The sequence below is a fragment of the Aethalodelphis obliquidens genome, unplaced genomic scaffold (assembly GCF_003676395.1).
Source record: "Aethalodelphis obliquidens isolate GAN/ISIS:26980383/991018 unplaced genomic scaffold, ASM367639v1 scaffold8, whole genome shotgun sequence".
NCBI lineage: Eukaryota > Metazoa > Chordata > Mammalia > Artiodactyla > Delphinidae > Aethalodelphis > Aethalodelphis obliquidens.
The window spans coordinates 55,339,101-55,363,301 of record NW_020837952.1 but is presented as its reverse complement, the minus strand read 5'-3'; the positions used below and the strand labels follow the sequence as shown (position 1 = coordinate 55,363,301).

Genomic DNA, 24,201 nt, shown 5'->3' with positions numbered 1-24,201 from the left:
AGCAGGCTGGTTTGGGGCCCATGCTACCATCTCTGGCCTGGGCAACACCACCCCCACCCCTGGCAACGATTCTTCCAAAGGGCTTAATGCTCTGAGCTGGGTCTGGAAGAATCTTTTTTACTACCTCCTACCTGCTCTCCCTGTACCCCAGTTGGAGCTTCCAAATCTGGGGCTCAGGCCCTTCACTGCTGGGCTCCTGTAGCAGCCATGCTGGGGCAATGTGGCAGGGAAGGAGGGGTTCCAGTCCTGGCCTGGCTCAGAGGAACACCTGGCACCCCCGCCAACAGGAGGTGCTGTTGACTGTGACCCTGAGCAGGCGGACCCCAGGCCCAATCATCAGTGCCCTGAGGCCCAACAAGAATCAGAGTCAAAGTCCAAGCAGGAGGCGGCCCCAGGGCGAGGTGAGAGCCCCAGCTCGGCAGACTCAGCAGAAGAGGAGTCACCCCAGCCAGCCAGGCAAACAAAGGATTGTCTCCAAGGGGAAAGAAGAGCCACAGCTGTCTTCAGGTCAGTGGCAAGGTCAGAGGGGCAAGGAGGGTCCTACAACTCAGTCACTAACACCCTCCACACGTCTACAGTTACAGCCTAAGAGCTTTTGGCATTACCTGTTTGGGGCTTTAAGGGAAACGAGGGAGAAAGAGAAAAGGGGGACCACCGCTCTCCACGCTGCTGAGATCCCCAAGTCGCAGAAGGACGGCCCCCTGCTCTGGCAGCAGCCTGGAGGCGGCTCCGTGGCGGGGCTCCAGGCGCACTGGAGAGTGAGCACAGGGAAGGAGGGCGCGCTTCGGCTCCTGACAGCCCTGAAAGGTTCTCACAGAGACACACGAACGTACGGACAGACAGGCAGCCAGCTAGCTCCTGGAGGCTGGTAGCCAGCCACAGAGGAGAAAGGGGAAAGACTGCCAGGCCCTGACCGGCCGTACTCCTGCACCTCACACGCCCACACACACGCACACGCACACTAGATAGATAGATAGATAGATAATAAAAAGAATAAAAACTAAGGGCCCAGATGTACAAAAAAGGTGTGAGTGAGGAAGAAGGTGGGGAAAAGAGTTGGAGATGGTCAGTCCTCCAGAAGTCTGGCCACCTTCCTCAGCTTATAAATTACAACCCCCTGGAAAACGGGGGTGGGGGGAATGACGAGGCTCCGGGTGCGGCCTGGGGGAGGGCGAGCGGTGGTCAGAGTTGCTCTGGCCCATCTGGTGGAGTGGTGGCCAGAGAACGAGGATCCCTTGGGTGGTGGAGGTGGGCTGGGGGAGATTCAGCAGCCGCTGGCGGGAGTCAGGCAGGCCCCCTGGGACTTCACCTTGTGACGCTGGCCCCCCCGTCGCCGGCCCCCGCTGCCGGGCTTGGGCTGAAAGAGAGAAGAAGGAGCTTGAGAAGCAGTGGCCCATCGGGAGCAGGGCAGGACAGGACAGCAGAGGGGCAGCGGGGAGCGGGGGCAGGAGGTGAGCGAGCAGCCATCTGCTACGCCCTCCACCAGATGGAGCCGGCGCCCACCCTGCCTTCCTCGCAGCTGGTGGGTCACAGGTGATCACGGTGAGAGGAGCCGTTCAGAGAAGCACAGAGTGAGCAGGAACTAACGTGTGCCACTGCTGACAGGTGGGAAGAAAAAAGAAATGAAGGAGTCAGAGGAAAGACTCGACGGGGAGGGAGAGTAGAAAGGACAGGTCCAGGCAGAAGCTTCCTTCTTCAAAGAGGAGTCGGACGAAGAGACGCTGGAAAGGGGCGATGTGAGGGCCACCAGGAGAGGACTCCAGGGGACAACGCTGGCAGGAGGTGCCGAGTGAGAGCCACACTGACAGGGCCCAAGACCACCTACCCCTAAGGAAGTGTCACGTCAGGGAAGGGGCCAGGAGGACCCTCTAAGGCAGCGTCTTTCAGACGTTTGGGCTGCAGTACGCACATACATCACTTGCACTCTCACACACACAATGCTCACTCTTACTATGACAGGGAAACGCTGACATTTTTCTATTCTCTTTCATTAAAACTAAATGCTGGTCAGGACCCGTTAAGTTCATTTCATGTACGCCACATCTCAGTTTGAAAAACGCTGCCTTGAGAGACAAAAAGCTCACACTTAGATAGCACTGAGGGACCTGGAGTTGTGGCAAACACCCATCTAGGAACTCAAAGACGTGGCAGACTGGTGAAGGCTGCCGGCGCTCTCCTATGGGTCACCTCCACGGCCATGCCCCCGCCCCCACCCCGCCCGAGGCCGTCAGGGGCCCAGGACCAGCCTGGGAAGCACACTCACCTGTGGCTGGAGACTGCCGGATGCAGCTGGCTGCGCAGCCGCTACAGAGCAAGCTTCATCTCCAGTTGGGGGTGCCCCTACTGCTGGCCCTCCAGAGGGACCTCCCTCTTCTCGTTTGGGCAGGGGACCCTTTTTCGTCGATTGCATTTTAATCTGCTGGGGCTTGGAGTTCATTGGGGAATTGTTGGTGGTCTGGAGGAGCTGCAGGAGCCAAGGGGGTGGGGGATGAGACAGAGCTGCAGGCAGTGACCTGTGCTCAGCTGCCCCCGCCCCGCCCCTCAGGTCTCAGGGACCTCTCACTCCGTGGCCTGGCTGGGCCTGGGCGAGGTGGGTGGCAGGAGGGCGATGACAGGGCAGTGGGGTGGAGAGATGTCCTCTCCACTCAGCGTGCCAGGGCCGATGTCTCACCTGCCTCAGCCCAGCCCAGAAGGGTTCCAGCCTGTTCCCTGCCCCAGCTGCTCTTCCCACAGACAATCTGTGAACCTCAGCCATCTCCTACTCAGCCCAGCTCCCAGGCTGGGGTCCAGCCTGCCCAGAGCATCAACTCTATCTCTTGCTGCCCCTGTAACAAGAGCCTGGGGTAAGTTTTAATTTTGGGCCTGCCAGAGAGATCAAGTGAGTGTCTCAGGAGCTGGAAATATTTGGAGTGTGGCCATCAAAAATCTTAAGAGCTACCACCCAGGAAGGACTGACTCAGAGCCTTCCCTTATGGCCCAAGTTCAACCTCACACAAAGCAGCGAATAGGCCCAGCCGCATCCCCAAGGGCATCACAGCACGTGCGGGCAGCTTCTGCCAAACCCTCAGCCAGCCCGAAGCAAGGGGGCCTCCGAGGATGACCCTCCCCACTCAACACACTCTGCAGTCTTAGTGACGTGGATGGGCCTAAGGAAGGCCATTCTGGAGGAAAAGCAAGCCTGAGGTTGATTCCAAGATCTCAGACAGGATATATGGAGCAGGGGTCAAACCACTCTATCAAGTGCCACTACTCAAGGCCATGGATGAAGTCTGCAGAGGGCATAAGGTGCGCTCCAGGACACAAAGAGCTCAAGCCCATGCCCCACTGCTATCCAGCACTCACTCCAACTGGACCCACTGCTCTAAGGGCACGGCCCCAGCCAGACCATCGGAGCATGTGCCCAGCATCTCAGAGGCCAACACTGGCTAGGCCCAGACGTTCTCCCACCACGGACTGCCATACCTCAACTCCACCTTCTCGCCTCCATGGTCACTACCAAAGCTCAGAAAGACAGGAGGTCTAGGGAAACCTCTGAGGAGAGCAGAGAAGATGGCACTGAGGCTATACCTCGGCGCTGTTCCAGTTCTCCCAAGGTAGGGACTGGTGCCTCTGCCCCCAGCAGTCAGTAAGATTTCACAGGCTTCTTGAGCAGAGCGTTCTGTGCTCACAGTCTAGAACTGGAGCAGCCCCTGGCACTTCTTGTAGGCAGGCAAGGTGGTCTGCCCGGCCGTACCTTAGTGATGGTGCCTACAGCCTTGGTGCGGCCTTCCCGGAACACCAGCCGCTGGTCTATGTGCAGGTACTCGGGGGTCTTGATAAAGCGGAAATGCACAGTGGCCTTGTCCCCGGTGCGCAGACAGTCCTTGTCCATGCTCAGGATGGTGGCTGTCTGCCTGATGCTCCCACAGTGCACTGCCAAGGGAGCCAGGAAGTCAGGAGAGGCCTGAGCCACTCAGTGGCCTCAGGGCAGGGGAGGCAGTGGGTGAAAGCATGAAACAAGCTCGAGCTGTGGCAGGCTGAAGACCTCAGAGGGCAGAGTGAGGCTAAGCGACTGGAGGCCCGTTCTTGGATTGATCCTGCCTCACATCCTCCCACTTCTCCCTCCAGTTAGACCTCGCCTGTCCCCGGACCCACTTGTCCCTAGCTCCTGAACACAGGGCACTCTGTCTGCATGCGGGCCTTCTCCGGACTGGGGGCTTCTCGATGGCAGGGCCCTTGCCCATCTTGTCTTTGTCCCCAGCACCTTGGCAACACCGCCTGGCACACTGCAGCACTTGGTAGATGTCTGCTGAAGGACTGAGTGTGAGGTCCTTGAGGGCAGGTCTGGGTTTCCAGAGCCCAGCACCGAGCTGGTACTTGGTTAGTGTTTGCAAGAATGAATAAACCACAAGCCACAGCTCGTGGGTGGAACAGAGGGGATGGTATCACTGAACAGGGCCGCGACCTGACTTTTGGCTGCAGCTGAAACTTTGGGGTTTGGGTTGCTGGAGCACACTGTAGGGGGAGCTAGAGCAGGGGGCTTCAGGCTGGCAGTGCCTTTAGACACCTACCCATGGCCTGGTACCGCGGGCTGATTGTGGTGGGGTGGTGAAGGACAAGGATCTCGGCCTCGAACTCCCAGGATGCTTGGGGATTCAAGCGTGGAGAAACCATCACCATGCCCTTCCGGATGGACGAGCGCTTGATCTGAATGAGAGAGAATCCCAGACCTCAGGGACAATAATGCCTTCTGGCTTCACCCCCTGGTCACAGAGGACCAGGACTCCTTCTGGGAACTGCTACCACCCCAACTTGGCCGTGACCTCTCACTGCACTGGGCCACAGGCCTTCTTCAGTGCTACATGGGAAGCCTCAACACTGCTATTGGGGGGTCAGGAAAGACTTCACACAGAAAGTGGCATTTTAGCCAGGACTTGCGAGACGGGTCAGAATTAAGTGGGTGGCGAGAGGGCAAAGGCAGGCAAGCACTCAGGTAGGAGAAACAGGGCGAGCGTGATCTGGCTGTTGGGAAGCCCACAGAAAACCCGGCTTTGCTGGTTAACTGGGCTGGTGCAAATGACCCAGGAGCTAGCACTGACCCCAATCCCCAGGAGACTGAAAGCTGAATGGCAAGAGGATCTGGCATGGACTCAACAGCCCCGCGTAGAAGGACCCCAGCAAGAAGGAAGCACAGGAAGGCTCCCAGCTGCCCTCACCGAGCTCAGGAGGCCGGCAGGCCTAGGTTTAAGTCCCGGTGTTCTCCCCGGATGCTGGGCAAGTCACTCAGGCTCTCCTGAGCCTCAGTTTCCTCATCTGTAAAAGTGAGGTCAGTAATCCCTGCCTTGCAGAGCGGCTGTGAGGACTGAGATGAGCCGGAGCCGAGCGCAACACGGGGCCCGAGGGGAGTTCTTGGTTTCATCAACACTCACCTTCTTCAGCGCGAAGGAGGCCGTCTGGCCCCCCCCGCACCTCCTTGACAGGCATGCGCTTGCGATGGATCGATTTGACAGCAATGGACAGGAAGTTACCCAAAGGATCTGGGCCCAGCAGCAGCGTGTCATTCAGCTTGATCAGGCCCCTCAGTGTTGTCCCTGACACCACTGTTCCCACACCCTGCAGACAAGACCCCGGTCCAGTAAGTCCACTGGCACTACAGACTCGCCCCGGCACCCCTGCAGGAAGCGCCACTCAGCCTCCCGCCCTATTCAGTCCACCAGAACCCACTCACCGGGACAGAGTAGGTGTCGTCAATCTGAAACTCAGCAGGCTCTTCCTCCCGGTAACTGGTGCGAGGGGAGAGCAGGTTGAGGAACATCTTCAGCAGATCTAGGTTCTCGCCTGTAACGTTGGAGATTTGGAATATCGGGCACATCCTAAGGTGGGGAGTGTGTGGAGAGAGAGGAAGAAGGCGCTCAGGTGGCGAACTCCTGCCTGACAGGGGATGAGCAGCACGAGGGCTCCTGGAACGGCTGCTGCTGCGAAGGGTCCCACCACCCCTTCACTGGCCTCCCAGGCCCTCTGCCCAGCCCACCTACTTCTGTCCAGACCTGCTCTGAGGCCTCCTCCTCCTATGTAGTTTTGTCTCTGAAACCTGTCCCCTCCTCTCTGTCTCGGTACCACTACCCTATTTCGAGCGATCATGACTGCCTCTTCTTCCTAAAGCACATACATCCTTAAAACCTTAACCAACTCTCCACTGCAGAAACCACAGCCGGAATCCCTCCTCCCAACATCTCTGCCGGTTTATTTCTCTCAAATTCCTATATTCCAGCCAGACCAGAGAACGCTCCCTCCCTTCTCCTGAGACCTTGGTACTTTTCTGTTCCCATGTACTTGTTCACTCTGAATTGTTCAGCCCCTGCCTGAATTCCTTCCCTCTTATCCAACTACCAAATCCTCTCATCCTTCAGAGCCCATTTCCAGCACCGCCTCTTCTAGGGAATCCTTCCCAGATGGGCACTCTTCATTCCCTCTGAGTTTTCAAAGAACTTTTTTTTTTTTTGTAAATTTTATTGAAGTATAGTTGATTTACAACATTGTGTTAACTTCTGCTATACAGCAAAGTGACTCAGTTATACACATATATGTATTTTTTCATATTCTTTTCCATTATGGTTTGTCACAGGATATATATATTTTTTAATTTATTTATTTTTGGCTGCATTGGGTCTTCGTTGCTGTGCGTGGCCTTTCTCTAGTTGCGGAGAGCAGGGGCTACTCTTCGTTGCGGTGCGTGGGCTTCTCATTGCGGTGGCTTCTCGTTGCGGAGCATGCTCTAGAGCAAGGCTCAGGAGTTGTGGCACATGGGCTCAGGAGTTGTGGCTCACGAGCTCTAGAGTGCAGGCTCAGTAGTTGTGGCACACGGGCTTAGTTGCTCCGTGGCAATGTGGGATCTTCCTGGAGCAGGGCTCGAACCCGTGTTCCCTGCATTGGCAGGTGGATTCTTTTTTTTTTTAATAAATTTATTTATTTATTTTTGGCCGTGTTGGGTCTTCGTTTCTGTGCGAGGGCTTTCTCCAGTTGTGGCGAGCGGGGGCCACTCTTCATCGCGGTGCACGGGCCTCTCACTGTTGTGGCCTCTCCCGTTGCGGAGCACAGGCTCCGGATGCGCAGGCCCAGCGGCCACAGCTCACGGGCCCAGCCGCTCCGCGGCATGTGGGATCCTCCTGGACTGGGGCACGAACCCATGCCCCCGGCATCGGCAGGCAGACTCTCAACCACTGCACCACCAGGGAAGCCCCCTACTTTTAGTTTTTTGAGGAACTGTTTTCCATAGTGGCTGCACCAATTTACATTCCCACAAACAGTGTAAGAGGGTTCCTTTTTCTCCACACCCTCTTTAGCATTTATTCGTAGACTTTTTAATGATGGCCATTCTGACTGGTGTGAGGTGGTACCTCATTGTACTTTTGATTTGCATTTCTCTAATAACTAACGATGTTGAGCAACACTGCATGTGCCTATTAGCTATCTGTATGTCTTGGGAGAACTTTTTGTGTCTCTGTTACATGTGACTACATCTGATTTTCTGTCTGTTATCTGAATGGCCTCTATATCTCCTATTCACGATTAGTCAAACTCCTCAAGATCAGGAATTATATATTTCCCACAGCTCCTGGAGTAGGGACAGCACAGAATAGGCACTCAACAAAATGAATGAATTGAAATGGGGTCGACTGAAACGTACCCCCTCTGCTGGCCAACTGCTGGTACTGAAGACAGCGTCAGGGCAGAGACACAGGCCAAAATGTCAGGCTGCTCCGGGTCCTGTACTTAAGCAGCCCCAAGACTCTGGGAGAAGGAGCAGTGTTAACAAAATTTACTATTATCAAGAGATTATCTCTGACGAAGGAGCCGACCACCTTGAGGACAAGGACTATGCCCAAGTCAGCTCTGACTCCTCAATGCCTAGATGAAAAGCCCAGCACAGAACAAACACCCAATAAATATTTATGGAATCAGGGAATTTCCTGGCAGTCCAGTGGTTAGGACTCGGCGCTTTCACTGCTGAGGGCCCAGGTTCGATCCCCGGTCAGGGAACTAGCATCCTACAAGCCGCGCGACATGGCCAAAAAAAAAAAATTTTACAGAATCAAAGGACATGCTAATGAGTAAATGCCAAAACTGATCTGTGATTAGAGAGCTTTTGAGAAACAACCGTGTAAAAAAATTAATAATAACCATCCTAAAAATGCCTGTGTATCTATCACACAGCAGCCAGGCACGGTGCCAAGTGCTTTACATACACCATTTCCAACACTTACAAGAGCCCCATGAAGAAGGTAGTATTATTCCCATTTCACAGATAAGGACACCGAAATATCAGCTGGGATTCCAACCTCAGTGAGACCAGCACCTCAGAATCTGGGTCACCTGATACAGCCCCCGAGCAACACTGCTGAGAGCACAATCTTCTATTTCAACCAATCTCTGTGCCTGTGCAGAAGTGAATGCTCCCAGGACTTCCCTGGTGGTCCAGTGGCTAAGACTTCATGCACCCAATGCAGGGGGCCCGGGTTCGATCCCTGGTCAGGGAACTAGATCCCACATGCTGCAACTGAGAGTTCGCATGCCACCACTAAAAGATCCCGCATGCCACAATGAAGATCCCACGTGCCGCAACTAAGACCCGGCGCAGCCAAACGAATAAATAAATATTTAAAAATACATAAATAAATAAAAGGAAGAAGTGAATGCTCCCTACCCATTACCTCTCAGAGCTGAAGTTGGAGGCTGTAACAATCACATCATCCTTGCTCTGCACCAACACAGGGATCTTGCGGCAGCCGGGCGACTTCAGCAGGCGCTGTAACAGCTTCAAGGTTTCTTAAAGGGTAAAATGGAACGAAATTAGGGGAACATAGCCTTCTCTTTGGCCAGGCTTCTAGGGCAAGACAGGTCCACTCATTACTGATGCAAGCAGGAGACAAACAGATGCACAGTGTTAAATGCCATAATGCCTGGAGAAGCAAAAGGAGGATCAAAACTTTGGGTGGGTAAGTGCTTGCTAGAGTAGAAGGAGAGTACAGATGGGGACTGTCTGCTAAGGTTATAAGTCTGAAACCTGTCAGGTTTCTAAGAGTCTCTAGAAGACCTGCATCCTATAAGCAAGTGATTTGGGGTCCACCAGAAGGACAATGTTTTTCCTAGAATGCCCTGCTTCCTGGAAAAAAAGTTCATCTGACAAAAGGATCTCTAGGACATTTAGACACCTGTAGAAGTCCTTATGAGGCCCTCCAAAAGGATATGTCTTCACTTCTCTTCCACCATCTTTAGCAATGGGGGAGAAATGCATGAAAGCCTAGTCTTGCAACACTGTTTTGAAACCTTTGGTGGTAAAAGGTAATCAGACTCTCTGCCCAAATGTCTCCATGTATGTCCAGCTTAGATGGTAAAACCCAACCCCTTCTGCCTGGAACCATCTGAAAAGAGATGCCAGATCAGGGATTTCAAGGACCTTGAATTTGTAACCAGAAGGAACAATGAGCAGGAGATAACTCTAAGCTCTGCTCAGACCAAGAGGCAAACAGGGAGAAAGCAAAAGATTCTGGGTTGATGGACATTCAGGCCAAGGTCTAAGCACAATACAAGGAAACAGAAAATTCCGGGTAGCAGATCACCAAGGAGCCACAGTGCGTGACTGCCCCAAACAGAGAGACTGCTACTGGCTGTTGGCTTCACTTACCTTGCAGGATGTTGGCAGGACACATGTCAATCTTGGTGACCACCACAAAGACAGGCACATTGAGTGCCAATGCCAAGCCCAGGTGCTCCTTTGTCATCCCCACAATGCCAGCATTGCTGCCCACCTGCACCAACACAGAAAGAACTGTCAGGACAAGGGAGACAGAGATTGCTGCTGGGTGGGCACAGGGGCTCAAAGAAGGCTGAGGTAAGAGAGAACTCCCATCTCTGAGGCCACCATCAGAACAGGACACAGGGGGCACAAGTCTTAGGCCAGAAATAAAATGGCTGTAGATGAAAGCTGGGCTGGGCACAGATTGCTTTAACCTCCAATTTAACAGTGTGGGCTATCAAAATCTGAGGAGACTTCGAAACAACAAAAAAGACAAACTCAGTCTGGGAAAACAAAGTCATCAAAGTGGATTCAGTTTAACATCCCTGGCCCCCAGTTACCCCATCTATAAAATGGGGGATAATAATATTCACTTTAGAGGGTCACTTAGGTTTAAATGACCAAACATATGTCAAAGGTCCAGCACACAACTAGCACGAATTAGGTATTCAAGCAATGGCAGGGACTTCCCTGGTGGCGCAGTGGTTGGGAATCTGTCTGACAATGCAAGGGACAAGGGTTCGAGCCCTGGTCCAGAAAGATCCCACATGCCGCAGAGCGGCTAGGCCCCGGTGCCACAACTACTGAGCCTGTGCTCTGGAGCCCGCGAGCCACAACTACTGAGGCCTGTGCACCTAGAGCTCGTGCTCTGCAACAAGAGGCCACCGCAATGAGAAGCCCATGCACCGTGACAAAGAGTACTGCCCATGTGCAGCAGTAAAGACACAGTGCAGCCAAATAAATAAATATAAATAAGTTTATTTTTTATAAAAAGCAATGGCAGCTGTTACTACTGTTACCATTCCTTCCTGTAACAATAAATGTTTTAAAATATCATCATAAAGGCTGGTTAAATAAATTAGAGACATGCACAAGTGTGCGATACAAAAGAAAGAGGAAACTCTTAACTGATGTGGGATAATCTCTAAGATATGTTTTAATGGGAAAAAGCAAGGTGGTATACAGCATGCTATCACAAAGAGTGGTGATTGGATCACCGTTTGAAAAAAGCAGCTAGAAGACATTTGGGGGAACATCTGAGATAACATAAATACTTTTAGACTAGATATTGTATGATATTAGGGAACTCTTGTTCGTCTTCTTGGTTGCAGTAACAGTAGGAAGCTGTGTGCTAAAGTATTTTAGGAGCTGTGTGCTGAAGTATTTGGGGTGAAGAGTCACAATGTCTATAATATAATCTACTTTCAAATGATTCAGCCAAAAAACAAACCAACCACAAAAACAAACAAAAAGAAAACAAAAACCATACATACACACAGAAAAACTTCACATATGCATCTATCACATGTACAGATAAATATGGCAAAATGTTAATGATTGTTAACTCCCAGTGGTGGGTTTATGGTATTCGTTGTACTATTCTTTCAACTTTTCTGAATGTCTGATATTGGAGGGAGAGAATATACACATATATGCTGGGTGATTACAAAATATCTCTAGAGGATACATAAGAAACTGGAAGTACTGGTTGCCTGTGGAGGAAACAACACAGGCGGAAGAGAGGCTTTAAGTCCTTTGGTACCTTTTAATTTTTGTACCATATGAATGTATTACTTACTAAAACAAAATAAAATTAAAATTAAAATCACCAAGACATATTTATACAGGGCTTTATACATTCCAGAGGGACTTCCCTGGTGGTCCAGTGGTGAAGTCCCCTTCCAAGGCAGGGAACGCAGGTTCGATCCCTCGTTGAGAAACTAAGATCCCACATGCCGCGAGGCAACTAAGCCCGCGTGCCACAACTACTGAGCCCGTGCGCCTCAACTAGACAGCCCACGTGCTGCAAACTACAGAGCCCATGCACTCTGGAACCCACGCACCACAACTAGAGAGAGAAAACACGCACACTACAACTAGAGAGAAGCCTGCATACTGCAACGAAGCACAAGCGCGCCGCAGCAAAAGATCCCGCGTGCTGCAACTAAGACCCACCACAGCCAAAAATAATAAATAAATAAAATAAATATACATTCCAGCGTCTTCAAGCGATGCTCTCATTTGATCATTACGATTCCCAGGTGAGCTACCACCTCACCAGCACAGATGTCCCACGCATGTTCCCTTTTCCTACACCGGGACACCTCCACCATTTCCCTCCTAATTCTTCCCATTCCCTCCAACCACCTTTCCTAACCAACGCAGACCTGCTTTTGTTCTTCCCAAGCAGGATAACAGAATGCTCTCTCTCTCTGTTGTCTCTATATTTTCAAGGTTTTTTTGTTTTTGTTTTTCTGGAAATTGATTGCCATGGAACAATAATGAAATATTTCATTGTTTTCCACAGAAATTTTTAGTATTTAGCTCATGGCCTAAAAGTCAGATAATACGTAACATTTCATCTGGGGTGAAGATATGTCCGTTAATTGACCTTGATCACTGTAGCTCAGTTAGAAAAACGCTCATGTTAAACTGATTTCTACACCCTTCTTAATCTCAACCCAACAACTGCCCCAAATACACCCTATGGCTCTTCCTTCGAAACCCTTTTGTAGAGCGGCTTTCCTCAGCCAGTCAAGGTCGGTAAGGGCCCCTTGCAACGTTCAAAGATATGGGAGATAAAACCACAATGAGATTGCAAGAACCTCGGGCAGAGAGTTGACAAGAGTGTTCACACATATGCTCTGCCTCTCTTTAATCTCCGGTCTGGGGAGAATTTGCCTGGAAACCTCTGTTTGTGGGGCAACTTGATCAAGTTTGCTCTGAACAGATGTTGGCATTTACTACACTTATTAATACAGACAGCTGGAGGAACTGGGAAATGGGGAAGGGTTTTGAGAAGGATTTTTGTCAAAGGAAAACTCGCTCGCTCGCACTCTCTGTGAAAGCTGTGAAGTTGTGACCAAGGCCGTGGGCCTCACAGACTCCTACTCTCTGGCCAGGAAGATCAAAGGGGCCCAAATGCGAGCTTCGAAACATGATCCAGCCCAGAAGCCTCTGCTCCCCTCCCCTTTCAGTTCACCTACATGATGAGCTGCTTAAAAATCTATTTCCCACGAGACTGTAAGCTCTATGGGAGCTCGGGACACCCTGTTCACTGCTCTGTCTTCAGGCCTGGCACAGTGATAGGCATGCAGAAGCTTCTCAGCAAATAGCTGTGGGACTGGTTGACACTGGTTCCAGGCTTCAGAAGAGGCCACCTCTCAGGCCCCTCAACGGCTATCTGCACTCTCGTCCATTTCCCTCCCAGGCCGCCCCCTCTCTGAGGGTGCTGCCTGGTGTCATCTCAAAGTAGCCCAAGTCCAGGAGGAAACACTTCTGAAGGTAATAAGAAATGCCCCAGGAGAAACCCTCCCTCACCCCTCTCCGAAAAATAAGAGAGGTCTGCAAATGGCACCTTGGTTTCTGCTCAGAGGACCTCCTCCTGGCCCAAGCTAGGAGAAAGATCACGGTACGCTCCTTGAGAAGGCTGGGCACCCCTGCAAAACTTGTCGTTCTTACCCAATTTCAAAGCCCTGAACCAAAAGGCCCTGTCTCAGAACAATGTCAAACACCTGCATATCACCACAGCCCCGGAGCCCAGCTGCAGCCCCCGCTCCTCGGCAGCACCCCACTTACCATGAGCATGCAGAAGTCAGGTAAATGGCCGGTCATGCCGAAGACCGTGGTCTTCAGGTACTTCTCATGGCCGGCCAAGTCGATGAACGTAATCACCTTAGTGGATTTCTCACAGATCCGCGTCCACTCCAGGCTGCCACCATGGCTGTCTGGCTTGTTTACCACATTGCCTTCACTGTCAAAGCCCAGAATGTCGTTGCCCACACTGCTGGTGCGACCAGATTCAATCTCGTGTTTGTGGCGGAAGAGTTTCTGGCGGGCGAAGCCTCGGCCATTGTCCAGCTCCCCGTGGGTCAGGACCCCCAGAAGCGTGCTTTTGCCGGCATCCACGTTGCCCACTACCGCTACCCTGTGTGAACACAAACCCATACGTTTGTGTGAGAGTTGGTGAGTGAGTGAAGTGGACCTCCGCAACCGGATCCATAAGGACGGGCTCGCCCCTGAGCCTCTCCAGCTCTCTGCCCCTTCTATTCATGGATGAGCACATTAGGAATGCTCTTGGAGCTGTATCCAGGGAGTAGAAAGTTACTCAGGAGGAACTGAGTTCCCACCACAATGACTTTCTCCCTTAACTTCCACTAGCTTTCCCAAAGCTGCCAGACAGAAGCCCTAAAGCCGAGAGAGGTACAAAATGCTCTCCTCCATTACCCTGGTTTCAAGCCTCCCGGCCTGACGGGAAAGCGAATGCAGCCCACAGAATGGCCACAGAACATATGGTTGGCCTCTCTCCCACTCTCTCCAAATGGAAATATTTAGGGATGAGGAAGTGCAGAAACAGAGAATGCAGCTATCGGTGTCTCTGGACACTCCTTCCATGCCTCAGGAAGCGAAAGGGTGTAGCCGACACACCAGGTGTCAAAGGCTCAATCACCGTTCTGTGTGAAGCCCTAGACCCCAGGGTCACGCTTCAGGGGACCTGGAACTGTTCTGAAGCCTCCTCACCTGACTTCCAGGAAGTCATTGTCTCCTACTCGTTTCCGGACCAGGTAATCGCGCACACGGCCCCCAGCTTCTTGACGTTCCCGGAGGAGGATGACATCAGCCTCTATTTGTTCTGCCATGCTCTTCACTGTGGCATAGGAGGCCTCCATGTCAGCTTCACTCAGCCCGTACTCAGTCCCATCTGGTGACAAGGGCCCAGACGTCAGCCTGCCATCAAGTCTGCCAGTCAGCCACCCCTCACAAGGTCCCACCCTGGGCACTGACGAACATGGCTCTCTCTACCAGATACTTCAAAAATTTGCACACAAGTAAAGTTAATAAATAATAGCCTTCTCCATTAAGCAGGGCATTCATTAATTCGTTCAACAGTAATCACAGAGACTCTCCTAGGTTTTATGCCAAGTCTCAGGCCGGGTACTGGGAATACAGGTGCCCTTAGCGAGCTCACAGCCCAGCGGGAGAGACAGGAAATTAATTAATTGCAATACAGCTTGAGTGCTTTACTACAGAGCTGTACAAAGAGAATGTAAAGCACGAGCAACTAGCATTGCCTGGGGAAGCTGAGGACAGCTTTGCAGGGCGCTGACTCCAAGCTGCGTCTCCAAACATGAAAAATGGGCCTGCGGAGAAAGGAGGAAAGACATCCTAGGCAGCAGAGCAAAGCATGGAGCACGGCAGATCATGGCACGTTCAGGGACCAGTAAGCAGCTCGGCGCGTCGGGGAGCAGGGTGTCAAGTGGCGGGAGACCACATGAGAGGCAGAAACAGTTAGGCAGACAAACATCACACAGCAGCAAAACACATATGTACCAGGGTGGGAAGCCTTGGGGTTACACAGGGGAGTAACAAGATCAGATCGCTATGGGACAGAAAGATCTCTTGAGCAGCAGTGTAAAGTGAGCGCTGGCAAGCGAGAGACCAGAAATGGGGAGCCCAGTTAGGAAGTAATTCTAATAATCCAGGCAAGAGATAATGACAGGAGACAAAGGAAACTGGAGAGAGAATTTAAGAATGAGTTTAGGGACAGATTTTTAACAGAGGTGGCTCAGGTAAAATGTCCAGCAAGTAGCTGGAAAAAATGAGTCTGAGCTTAGGATGAGGAAGGACGGACCAATCAACCGCTAATGTATTGAATGCCTACTGTATGACAGTCCTGGTCAGGTACTGTCCACATGGTACCATATCTCATTCCCACAGTAGAATGGCAGCTCCTCCAGCTGTCTCCTGGGAGCACTCCTCTCCTTCCCTGGGCTCATGTGCCCAACCTCTTTTCTTTTCTGCCTCCAAAGACCTTGCAGCACCTTCTCTCACCCCCTTCCACTTCTCCCCCTACAAACAAGCTCAAGGCTTTCCTAAACTAAAGGAGACCCAACCCCTCTTCCCTTGCCCCAGCTTATCTACTGAGCTACCATCTCCTCCAAGCATCTCCAGAGTAATGGACACTTGTTGACTTTATTTCCTCACCACCTTCTCACTGATCTGATGACTATGGAAAAAACTGGTTTTCAAGACATCAGTGGCGTTCTGCCCACTCATCCAATGCCCTTTCCTTGACCCCTTCACAGTCAACACTGCTGGCAATTGTCCCTTTGTTTACTGAGGCACTTCATTCCCACCCTGCTTGCCTATAACCCAAACTCTTCTGATTCACCTCCTGGCTCTCTGGGTCTTACTTCTGTCTCCTCTGCTGGCTATTCCTGCTGCTGTCCCCAAATGCCAGTCTTTTTCAGTAGTCAGTCAGTGGCCTTCTTCTCTATCCTTGAAACATTCCCCTTGGCCTTCTCATTCTATGGGTTCAACTGTCATTTTGAAAACTATGAAAACATTCATATCTAGTCATTCTTCCCAGAGCTCCATCCACACCCTTTTTAAACAACAGCACAAAAACTAACACCATTAATAAAGCATTTTAGTCCTCCCTGCAACCCCATTAGTTAGGCATTACTGTTCCCATTTAATAGTGGGGAAACAGAACCTAGAGGTCTCTGTGCTGGGAGGGAGCAGAGGGGCCGTGTGAGCCTGGGTCTTCTGATTCCAAACCTAGAGGCTTTTCCTCTGGCAAGGGCTCCTCTTAGTGCCAGACCAGTTCCTCCTCTTGCCTTACCTATTTCTAATGACACCACTATCCTTCCAGTCACCCCAGCTTAACACTCATCACTCCAGTCCTGCCCCTTTCCTTGTCCCTGCTCTCCTCTTTTTGCCAATCCAATGCCACCAGCCTGATTTAGGCCATTATTCTACCTGAATCGCCACAAGAGATCCTTAACTGGTCTTAGCAAATCCAGTCTCTGTTTCCGCCAACCCATCCTGCATAGACATACAAGCTCAAGGTCCTAAAGAATGCACAGCTCTGACGTTGTCACTTCCGAGTCAAAGCCTTGGAAGGGCTCCCCAGGCCCAGCAGCGCTCAGTTCCAATTCCTTAGAGGCTTCCATCCCCCTCCCCGGCCCTCCCCTTCTAAGCTTTGTTCCAGTGCAGGTGGCCGAGTCACCATCCCTCCATGTCTCTGCACTTTTCTAGCTCTATACCTTTGCTCATGTATTTCCTGCCCTAGAAAGCCAATCAGCGTATCTCCACTTGTCAAAATCCTACCCATTCTGCTCCCTTATGAAGTTTACCATATGGAATAGAGTTTTGGATGCGTGTCTTCCCCTGCTATACACAAGCATCTCGAGGACAAGGGCCATATCTCAAACATTCCTGGACGCTCCATGGGGGTGCCTTTCCTATACCAACTCGTCAAACGTCTGTAAAATGCAAAACAAATGAACAAAGAGGATGCAGTTGAGCCAAGGAGTTTCTTTTTCTTTTTCTTTTTTTGGCTGCGCCGCATGGCACGCAGGATCTTAGTTCCCCAACCAGGGATCGAATGCATGCCCCCTGCAGCGGAAGCACGGAGTCTTAACTACTGGACCGCCAGGGAAGTCCTGCAAGGAGTTTCTAAATGCATGGCCAACTGCGCTCTGGAAATATTCTGGGTTAGAGAAGGTCTCGGAAGCATCCCTAAGAGAAGGCCAGCTAGCCCTGCCATTCTTGCCAGACCCCCAAATTCTATCCAACCTTTCCTGCTTCTGGTACAATGAGAAGCTTTCAGATCCTACCCCACACCAGCAGGCAATCACCAGTGTCACCTCATCCATCCAGGGCTCCCAGAAATGCACCCAGTCACATTACCCTTCTCCAGCACGCTCTATACTCCTCACTCTGGAGGAGTGGAAACAAAGGCCAAGGAGAAAAGCCGCAGAGGTCCAATTACTAAAGGCCACATATTCAGCCATGCAGGAACCTAATCAGATCTCAGTCCTGCCACTGATTTACCTTTCTTATATGTACTCTCCTGCTCAACATAATGCAAAGGCTCCCCAAAATCTTAGGATAAAAGTCTAAACGCTTTGGTATGGCATTCAAAGACCCTCAGATCTGGGCCCTGACTACTGGGAGACTGGGTCCAGTCTCCCCTCCTGACACTCCCAACCTCACATTCTACATTTCCTACTCTACTGAATCACTCCTGGTCCACCAAATACTCCACACTCATCAATACCTCCATGCCTCTGTGCTTTGGCTTTCTCTGCTCACTCACTACTGCCTCCACTCACCTAGAAAACTCCTACTCATGCTTTAGAATTCACTGAAGGGGCACCTCCTCCTTTGGAAAGACTTTTAAGTCTTTTCTAATCCTCCCACAAAGATGTAACACTCCTCCCATGCTCCCTGAACTTTTAATGCAGTACCTGGGTCTTAGAAAGTCACGATTTAATATGTGAAGAATGAACAAGGCTCTTTTTGAAAGAAATCTCATGGTAAATCATCTATAACCTGGAACCCTTAAAAAATTACTACTGCAACTATTAATACTAGCTAACATTTATATAGTGCTTACTATATGCCAAGTGTTAATCTTCACCATGCCACCATGGACTAGATTCTACTATTATCCCCATTTTAAGACAAGGAAAAGAATCAGTAGGCAAACTTAGACCCACCAGGTTCCAGAGCCTGAACTAACTGCTAGGTCACATTGCCTCCTTTTAAAATATCAACCGTAGGGCTTCCCTGGTGGCGCAGTGGTTGAGAGTCCGCCTGCCGATGCAGGGGACACGGGTTCGTGCCCCGGTCCGGGAGGATCCCGCGTGCCGCGGAGCGGCTGGGCCCGTGAGCCATGGCCGCTGGGCCTGCGCGTCCGGAGCCTGTGCTCCGCAATGGGAGAGGCCACAACAGTGAGAGGCCCGCGTACCACAAAAAAACAAAAAAAACCAAAATAAAATATCAACCGTAACTTAAGAATGTATACTTAGGGACTTCCCTGGTGGTCCAGTGGTTAAGATTCTGTGCTTCCAACGCAAGGGGTGTGGGTTCAATCTCTGGCCGGGGAACTAAGATCCCACATGCTGCACGGCGTGGCCAAAAAAAATAATAATAATAAGAGAAAAAAAGAATGTATACTTAAAGAGCACATTCCTCCACCCTGCTTCGAATTTTTTTAAAGTCTAATTTATCCCTACAAAACTTGCCTCAGGTTGTGGGGGCAGTGGTGGTACCATCCGCCCGATTTTATAGATGAAGGAAGCGTCAAACAGAGGGCAAGCACCAAGCACACACAGAAAGTCAGGGATGAAGCCGACCCAGGGCGCCTCGCATCTCTTTTAGTCTTCTGCTTGATCTTCAACTTGTTTAATTACAATCTCTTTCTGCCCCTGAAGAATTCCAGCAGGAAGGAGTCACTATGAATCTAATAGCATCCAATTGGTAGATGCAAAGATAATGCTTGGGTGTGTAAAATACGTGTTAATGAATGTTTGCCATCTTGTTATGCTGTGCCACGGGAGGGTTAATTAACTGTGAGCCACCGAGGTATGGTAAAGTTCAGTAAGAGTCCACATTAAAGAATAAGCAAAGAGTGGGGGCTTTAAGAATCTGGGTCTTCAAAGAACAGTCCCAACACTTGTCAGAACTGATCTAGATGTGGTTTCTTCAATTCTATAAGCTGGAAGTGACCTTTGAGTGGTTCATCCTATTACAGGAGGCCAGATGTGCACCTGACCCCAAAGCTTTCAAAAGCCTACCAATGATCCCCCTAGTCACCAAATGGAATGGCTTTTTCTGAACCTGACTCTCCCTGCTGTCTCTGTAACACTTGACAATGCTGGCCAACTCCCTCTCTTTCTTTCTTTTCTTTCTTTCTTTCTTTCTTTTTTTGCAGTAAGCGGGCCTCTCACTGTTGTGGCCTCTCCCGTTGCGGAGCACAGGCTCCGGACACGCAGACTCAGCGGCCATGGCTCACAGGCCATGTGGGATCTTCCCGGACCAGGGCACGAACCCGGTAGGCAGGCAGACTCTCAACCACTGGCCACCAGGGAAGCCCCTCCCTCTCTTTCTTGACAGAACCTCTTGGTTTGCCTATCTCTCTGACCATGCCTTCTTTAAGGTGGTAACACCTAAAACTGGGGAGGTGGCAGTAAATACAGAAAGGAAAGGATAGATATGAGAAACATTTCAAAGGAAGGCAGAGCAATATTTGGAGATCAAACCCTTCTTCCTTGTGTCATTATTGCAGCATTTCCAAATACTGTTTTCTACTGAGGTTAACTATGTATATGCCATCTCTCCTTCTTGGGACAGAGACCAGATTTTAAGTATCTAAAAGTGCTTTGCAACAGTATCAAGACCTTCTAAGATACTTAATAGATATCTGTCAAATAGTTCAAGACAGATTTTGAGATTTCCTCCATCTTAGACTCAAACTACAAAAGAACTATTACCTGCCTTTACAAAAGCTACATTCAGCAAAGAGAACTAGTCCCTTAATGATGCATCGAGGCCTACTTAGGCTTCTTGTAAAGATGACAGAGATAAGATCTGGTACAGGCTAAATTCATAATTATTAAACAAGTCCAGCTGCCATTTCAGCAAAGATAATGTCTTAATGAAGATGAGAGTAAGCAGGCTTTGTATTGAGGATATAAACTAGGGATGACCAGGGGGAAAAAAGCCCAGGATATAATCTGGGATTCTGTCATGGGGGCTGCCTTCCTCTAAAACAATGGGCCCCATTACAATGGAATAAGGGGCTGGGAGGACAATAACAAGTCCCTTCCAGAATAGCAACAAGCCTACATGTCTGATGGGATCTCACAGGGAGAAAAGAGGACCTCTGTTATCACAGCTATCCCCACCGAATGGTCAGTATGGTCCAGGGCAAGGCAGCCTTGCTGAAGAGAGGAATTCTGGATGTCCTTTCCTTGCTGACATCAAGAAGTATCACAGGGGTTCTCTGCTAAGCAGGCAATAAGTAGCAATGGGATCTGCAAATCGGGCTTGGAGGGGAAGACTTAGAGCTGCCTAGGGAAGGCTTAATTCTAGACCTAACTGTGACCTACTCTTACTCTATCACCTCCGACAAGAAGTTTCCTTGCTTTGTGCTTCATCTCCTCTTATGCAAATGTAGAGTACTGGAGGGAGAAAAGCAGCATCTGGAAAACCGCTTGGAAAGTGAATTTTTAAAAAAGTAAAGTGAAAGGAAAACTAGGCTCACCTGATCCCTGCCCAATGACATATATGGTCTCTCCGCATCCCTCGTCCATCCTCTCCCACATTTGCCGAAGGAGGCTGTCATACTGCTCTGATGTAGGGCTCACTAGAACCAGCTAGAAGAGAAACCAACAGCCTTAGGACCACACTTACTAGAAGAACACCACAGCCAAAGCAGATCAAGAGCCTGACCAAAGACCCTGACTGAACCCCACAGCACCCTGATCTAAAAGAGCTGGGCAGCCCTCTCATGCCCTCTCTGCCTCTCCTTAAATAGCCTTTAGCCCAAGGCCTTATGAGAGTTGAGTTATATGAAGTACTGAAATGAGTATGTCTGAACCACAACCCACAGAAAAGAGGGTGTGAGCAGCCTGCCTCCTGCTGCTTAATGGGAGGGGCAGGATCCACAATGACTGAGAATCTGGCATTGTAGGTAGAAATTAAGCGAGTAGTGCTTTACACCTACATGCCAAAGTCTTCTACCTGCAGCTTGCAACTCACAGAGATCTCCATCCAAGGCCAATGGTTCCCATAATAACATAAGAAGTCTGTTCCAACTTGCCTTGGCTATCTCGATTATTTAGGAATCGGCAGTAAAAACTGCTGCAAGACTCATCTTTATCAACAAAACACATTACCCCTAAGATGGGTATTAGCACCGTCATTTTGCGAATTTCTGCGAATAACATTAAAATATCAACCACTTATCTGAGGAGGCCATTTACCAACAGGCATGTCAGATCCCATTCTCTAACCACTCATGTGTGACCTTGGACAAAGAACTTAACCTCTGAGTCTCAGTTTTTTAATCTACAAACTGGAGATACTACTACCTACATCCTAAGGCCACTGTAAAGACCAAATAAGATAACATGTAAAGCATCCAGTCCACAGCTCAGTAAGTGGTAATTACAATTTTCTTCACCCAATCATCCTAGAAAAAAAATCTTCCTGGATGAAACTAGCCACCACAGTTCACTAACTGCTTCTCCTTTTGGAAGCTCTCAGAGCCTTATGTCCATCCCCACATTTAATTGTAGCAAGTATATAAACTTATAGCTTCTAATCTTTTCCTCAGGAATCAATCTGTTCAACCCCTCTATTCTCTCCCTTCACATCAGTTTTTCTTTTCAATATCATCAGTATTAATCTACATATAGCTTCTCAACTTTAAAATACTGAGAAGGACTTCCCCAGCTACATGATGAAGCAACACTTCCCTATCCTGGAACATTAAATAAGTTGGTCAGGAAATAGAGGTACTACTCTCTGCAACTCTGCCCTGCAACTTCCCACTGTTTTCAGGCTTCTTCAGCACCTTGGCCATGAATTGACATCTAGCTGATCTGCTTGAGTCAAGTGTATCTCTTACAATTTCCTGAGTTGACTCATCAGAGCTTATACTTTGAACCTGGGTGCTCGGACTTGTGCATCGTGTCCCATTACCTCACACATTTCCCCTGACCATCCTCTCTGAACTTGGCCAGCCTCGTTATGGCATTAGAGGCACCAGACAGGACCACTGTGACAAGGTGCAGTACCGGCTTCTAAGTGCTCAGCAGAGACTAGAGGGAGAGATCAATTAGCTGCAAGGTAAAGTTCTCTCCTGTCTGGACCAAGTTTCATGCAATTTTGCCACCACAGACTAGAAAGTCACCAATGTTTTCAAAAGTCGTTAAACTTCTCTACTGTAGGTATTCAACAACAGGTAGGAGGTGGTATCGGTGTTCTATCTTGCATCAGCTGCTATTTAATCTACACAGGGAATTATCAGTTAATTCAGTTCACTTCAAACATTTACTGAGTAGTATGTAACCGGCAGTATAGTAGGTTTCTTACATACAGTTCTCGTTTTTACAATGCATCTGTACTAAAAAGATAATGGAGCTGGAGAACTGAGAGGTTAAGAAACTTTCCCAAGGTCACAGAGCCTTTTTAACTGGCAGGGCAGGAAAGGGAACCCAGCCCTGTCTGACCCCAAAGTTGGCATTCTTTCCTTTAGCAATGTTAGGCACCTTCGAAACACCAGTCCCAAATTATACTTAATTTTTTATTCCTCCCACCCCCAACGCCAAGCAGAAGATGAGCCCTTAAATCCTGCCCACCTTCTCAAGAGCTCAGAAGACACGATTTAAATCGTCCTTCATTATTCCAGTCAAACAACATAAGGTCCCACTCCCAGAATGGCGAAATGATGGGTCACTGCCCATCTTTCACTTTTGTTTTGGGTGGGTTTGTAAAGTAGACATTCTTCAGACGTCCTTCTCCCGGACTGAGCGACTACTTAATGTTTCCTCTCCCAACACCAGGAAGAGCCGCAGCTGACTCCCTGCTCCCCTCTCGGACTACATGATCCTCCCGCGCGCCCTGCCCAAGCCACCTCCGACCCTGGGCTGCCGTGAACAGTCCACGGGGAGAGCCACCCTCGATCTCAGGGGAGGCGGCACCGCGTGGGGACGACCACTACGCGAGTAGCTGCCGGCATCCGGCGCCCGCGTTCCACGTGGCGGAGGCGAGGGGTTGTGATCCCGGCGGGAGCCGGACGGCGGGAGGCCGGGTGGGCGCCGCCGGGGAAGGACAGCGGTGCGGCGGGCCGCCGGAGCCGCCCCTCACCGGGGAGCCCGCCGCGCGTCCCGCACTTACAGGTGGGTAGGCTCGGCCCCTCCTGCCCCCGCCGTCGCCCCGGAGACTGCGCGGCCCCACCGCCCGGTACCCCTCGGCGCCCGGACGGTCCCCTCAACGCCGGCGCCGGCGCCCGGGCCTACCTTGCTGGTGAGGTCCAGCTCCGGTTCGCCGTTGAGCGCCTCGCCGTCCTCGCTGCAGTCCGAGTCGAAGCCGCCGTGGAGCCGGGCGGCAGCCGCCGCGGCCCTGGCCGCCCCCGGAGAGCTGGGCTCGGGGGCGAACATAGAGGCAGGGACCGGCGAGTCCATCGGGAAGCGACTCCGCTCCGCCGCCATCTTTAATAACTTAGGCTAATTCGTAGCCGGCCTCTCCTCCCTCCCCAGCTCATTTGCCTAATCTATGCGCAGCCCCGCCCCAAACCTTATCAGAATAATTTATGCGAAATTTCTCCAGCCGCGTAGAGGATGACACGTATCTCTAGCTAAGAAACAAACGACCAGGCCTCTCAGCCACCAATCGCTGCAGCTCTTTCAAATACATAATGAATAATTAATGAGAGCCAAAGCCCAACAACAAATGACTGAGACGTCACGCGCCTTGATCGTAACTTGGGAGGGACAGCACCATGTCCACGCTACCTGCCAGGAGCCTTCCCGCCAATGGGAGCAGAGCAGAGCACGACTGACACAGCAGTCATACAATGAGAGAAATACACACAACGCTTAGCTTCACCGCCCATCACTCTCCTTGTT

At 50.6% G+C, this 24,201-nt stretch overlaps 1 protein-coding gene across 1 annotated transcript; it reads right to left on the bottom strand.

Moving 5' to 3' along the window:
* Positions 1–1,216: 1,216 nt before the first annotated feature.
* On the bottom strand, positions 1,217–23,800 carry GTPBP1 (GTP binding protein 1). The gene is given in 13 exon segments (XM_027107674.1): positions 1,217–1,357; positions 2,264–2,464; positions 3,734–3,912; positions 4,551–4,686; positions 5,409–5,441; positions 5,443–5,592; positions 5,708–5,852; positions 8,691–8,805; positions 9,665–9,788; positions 13,355–13,703; positions 14,297–14,477; positions 20,832–20,943; positions 23,593–23,800. Coding segments are annotated over 13 exon segments (2,010 nt in total). The 5' UTR covers positions 23,785–23,800; the 3' UTR covers positions 1,217–1,264.
* Positions 23,801–24,201: the final 401 nt, after the last annotated feature.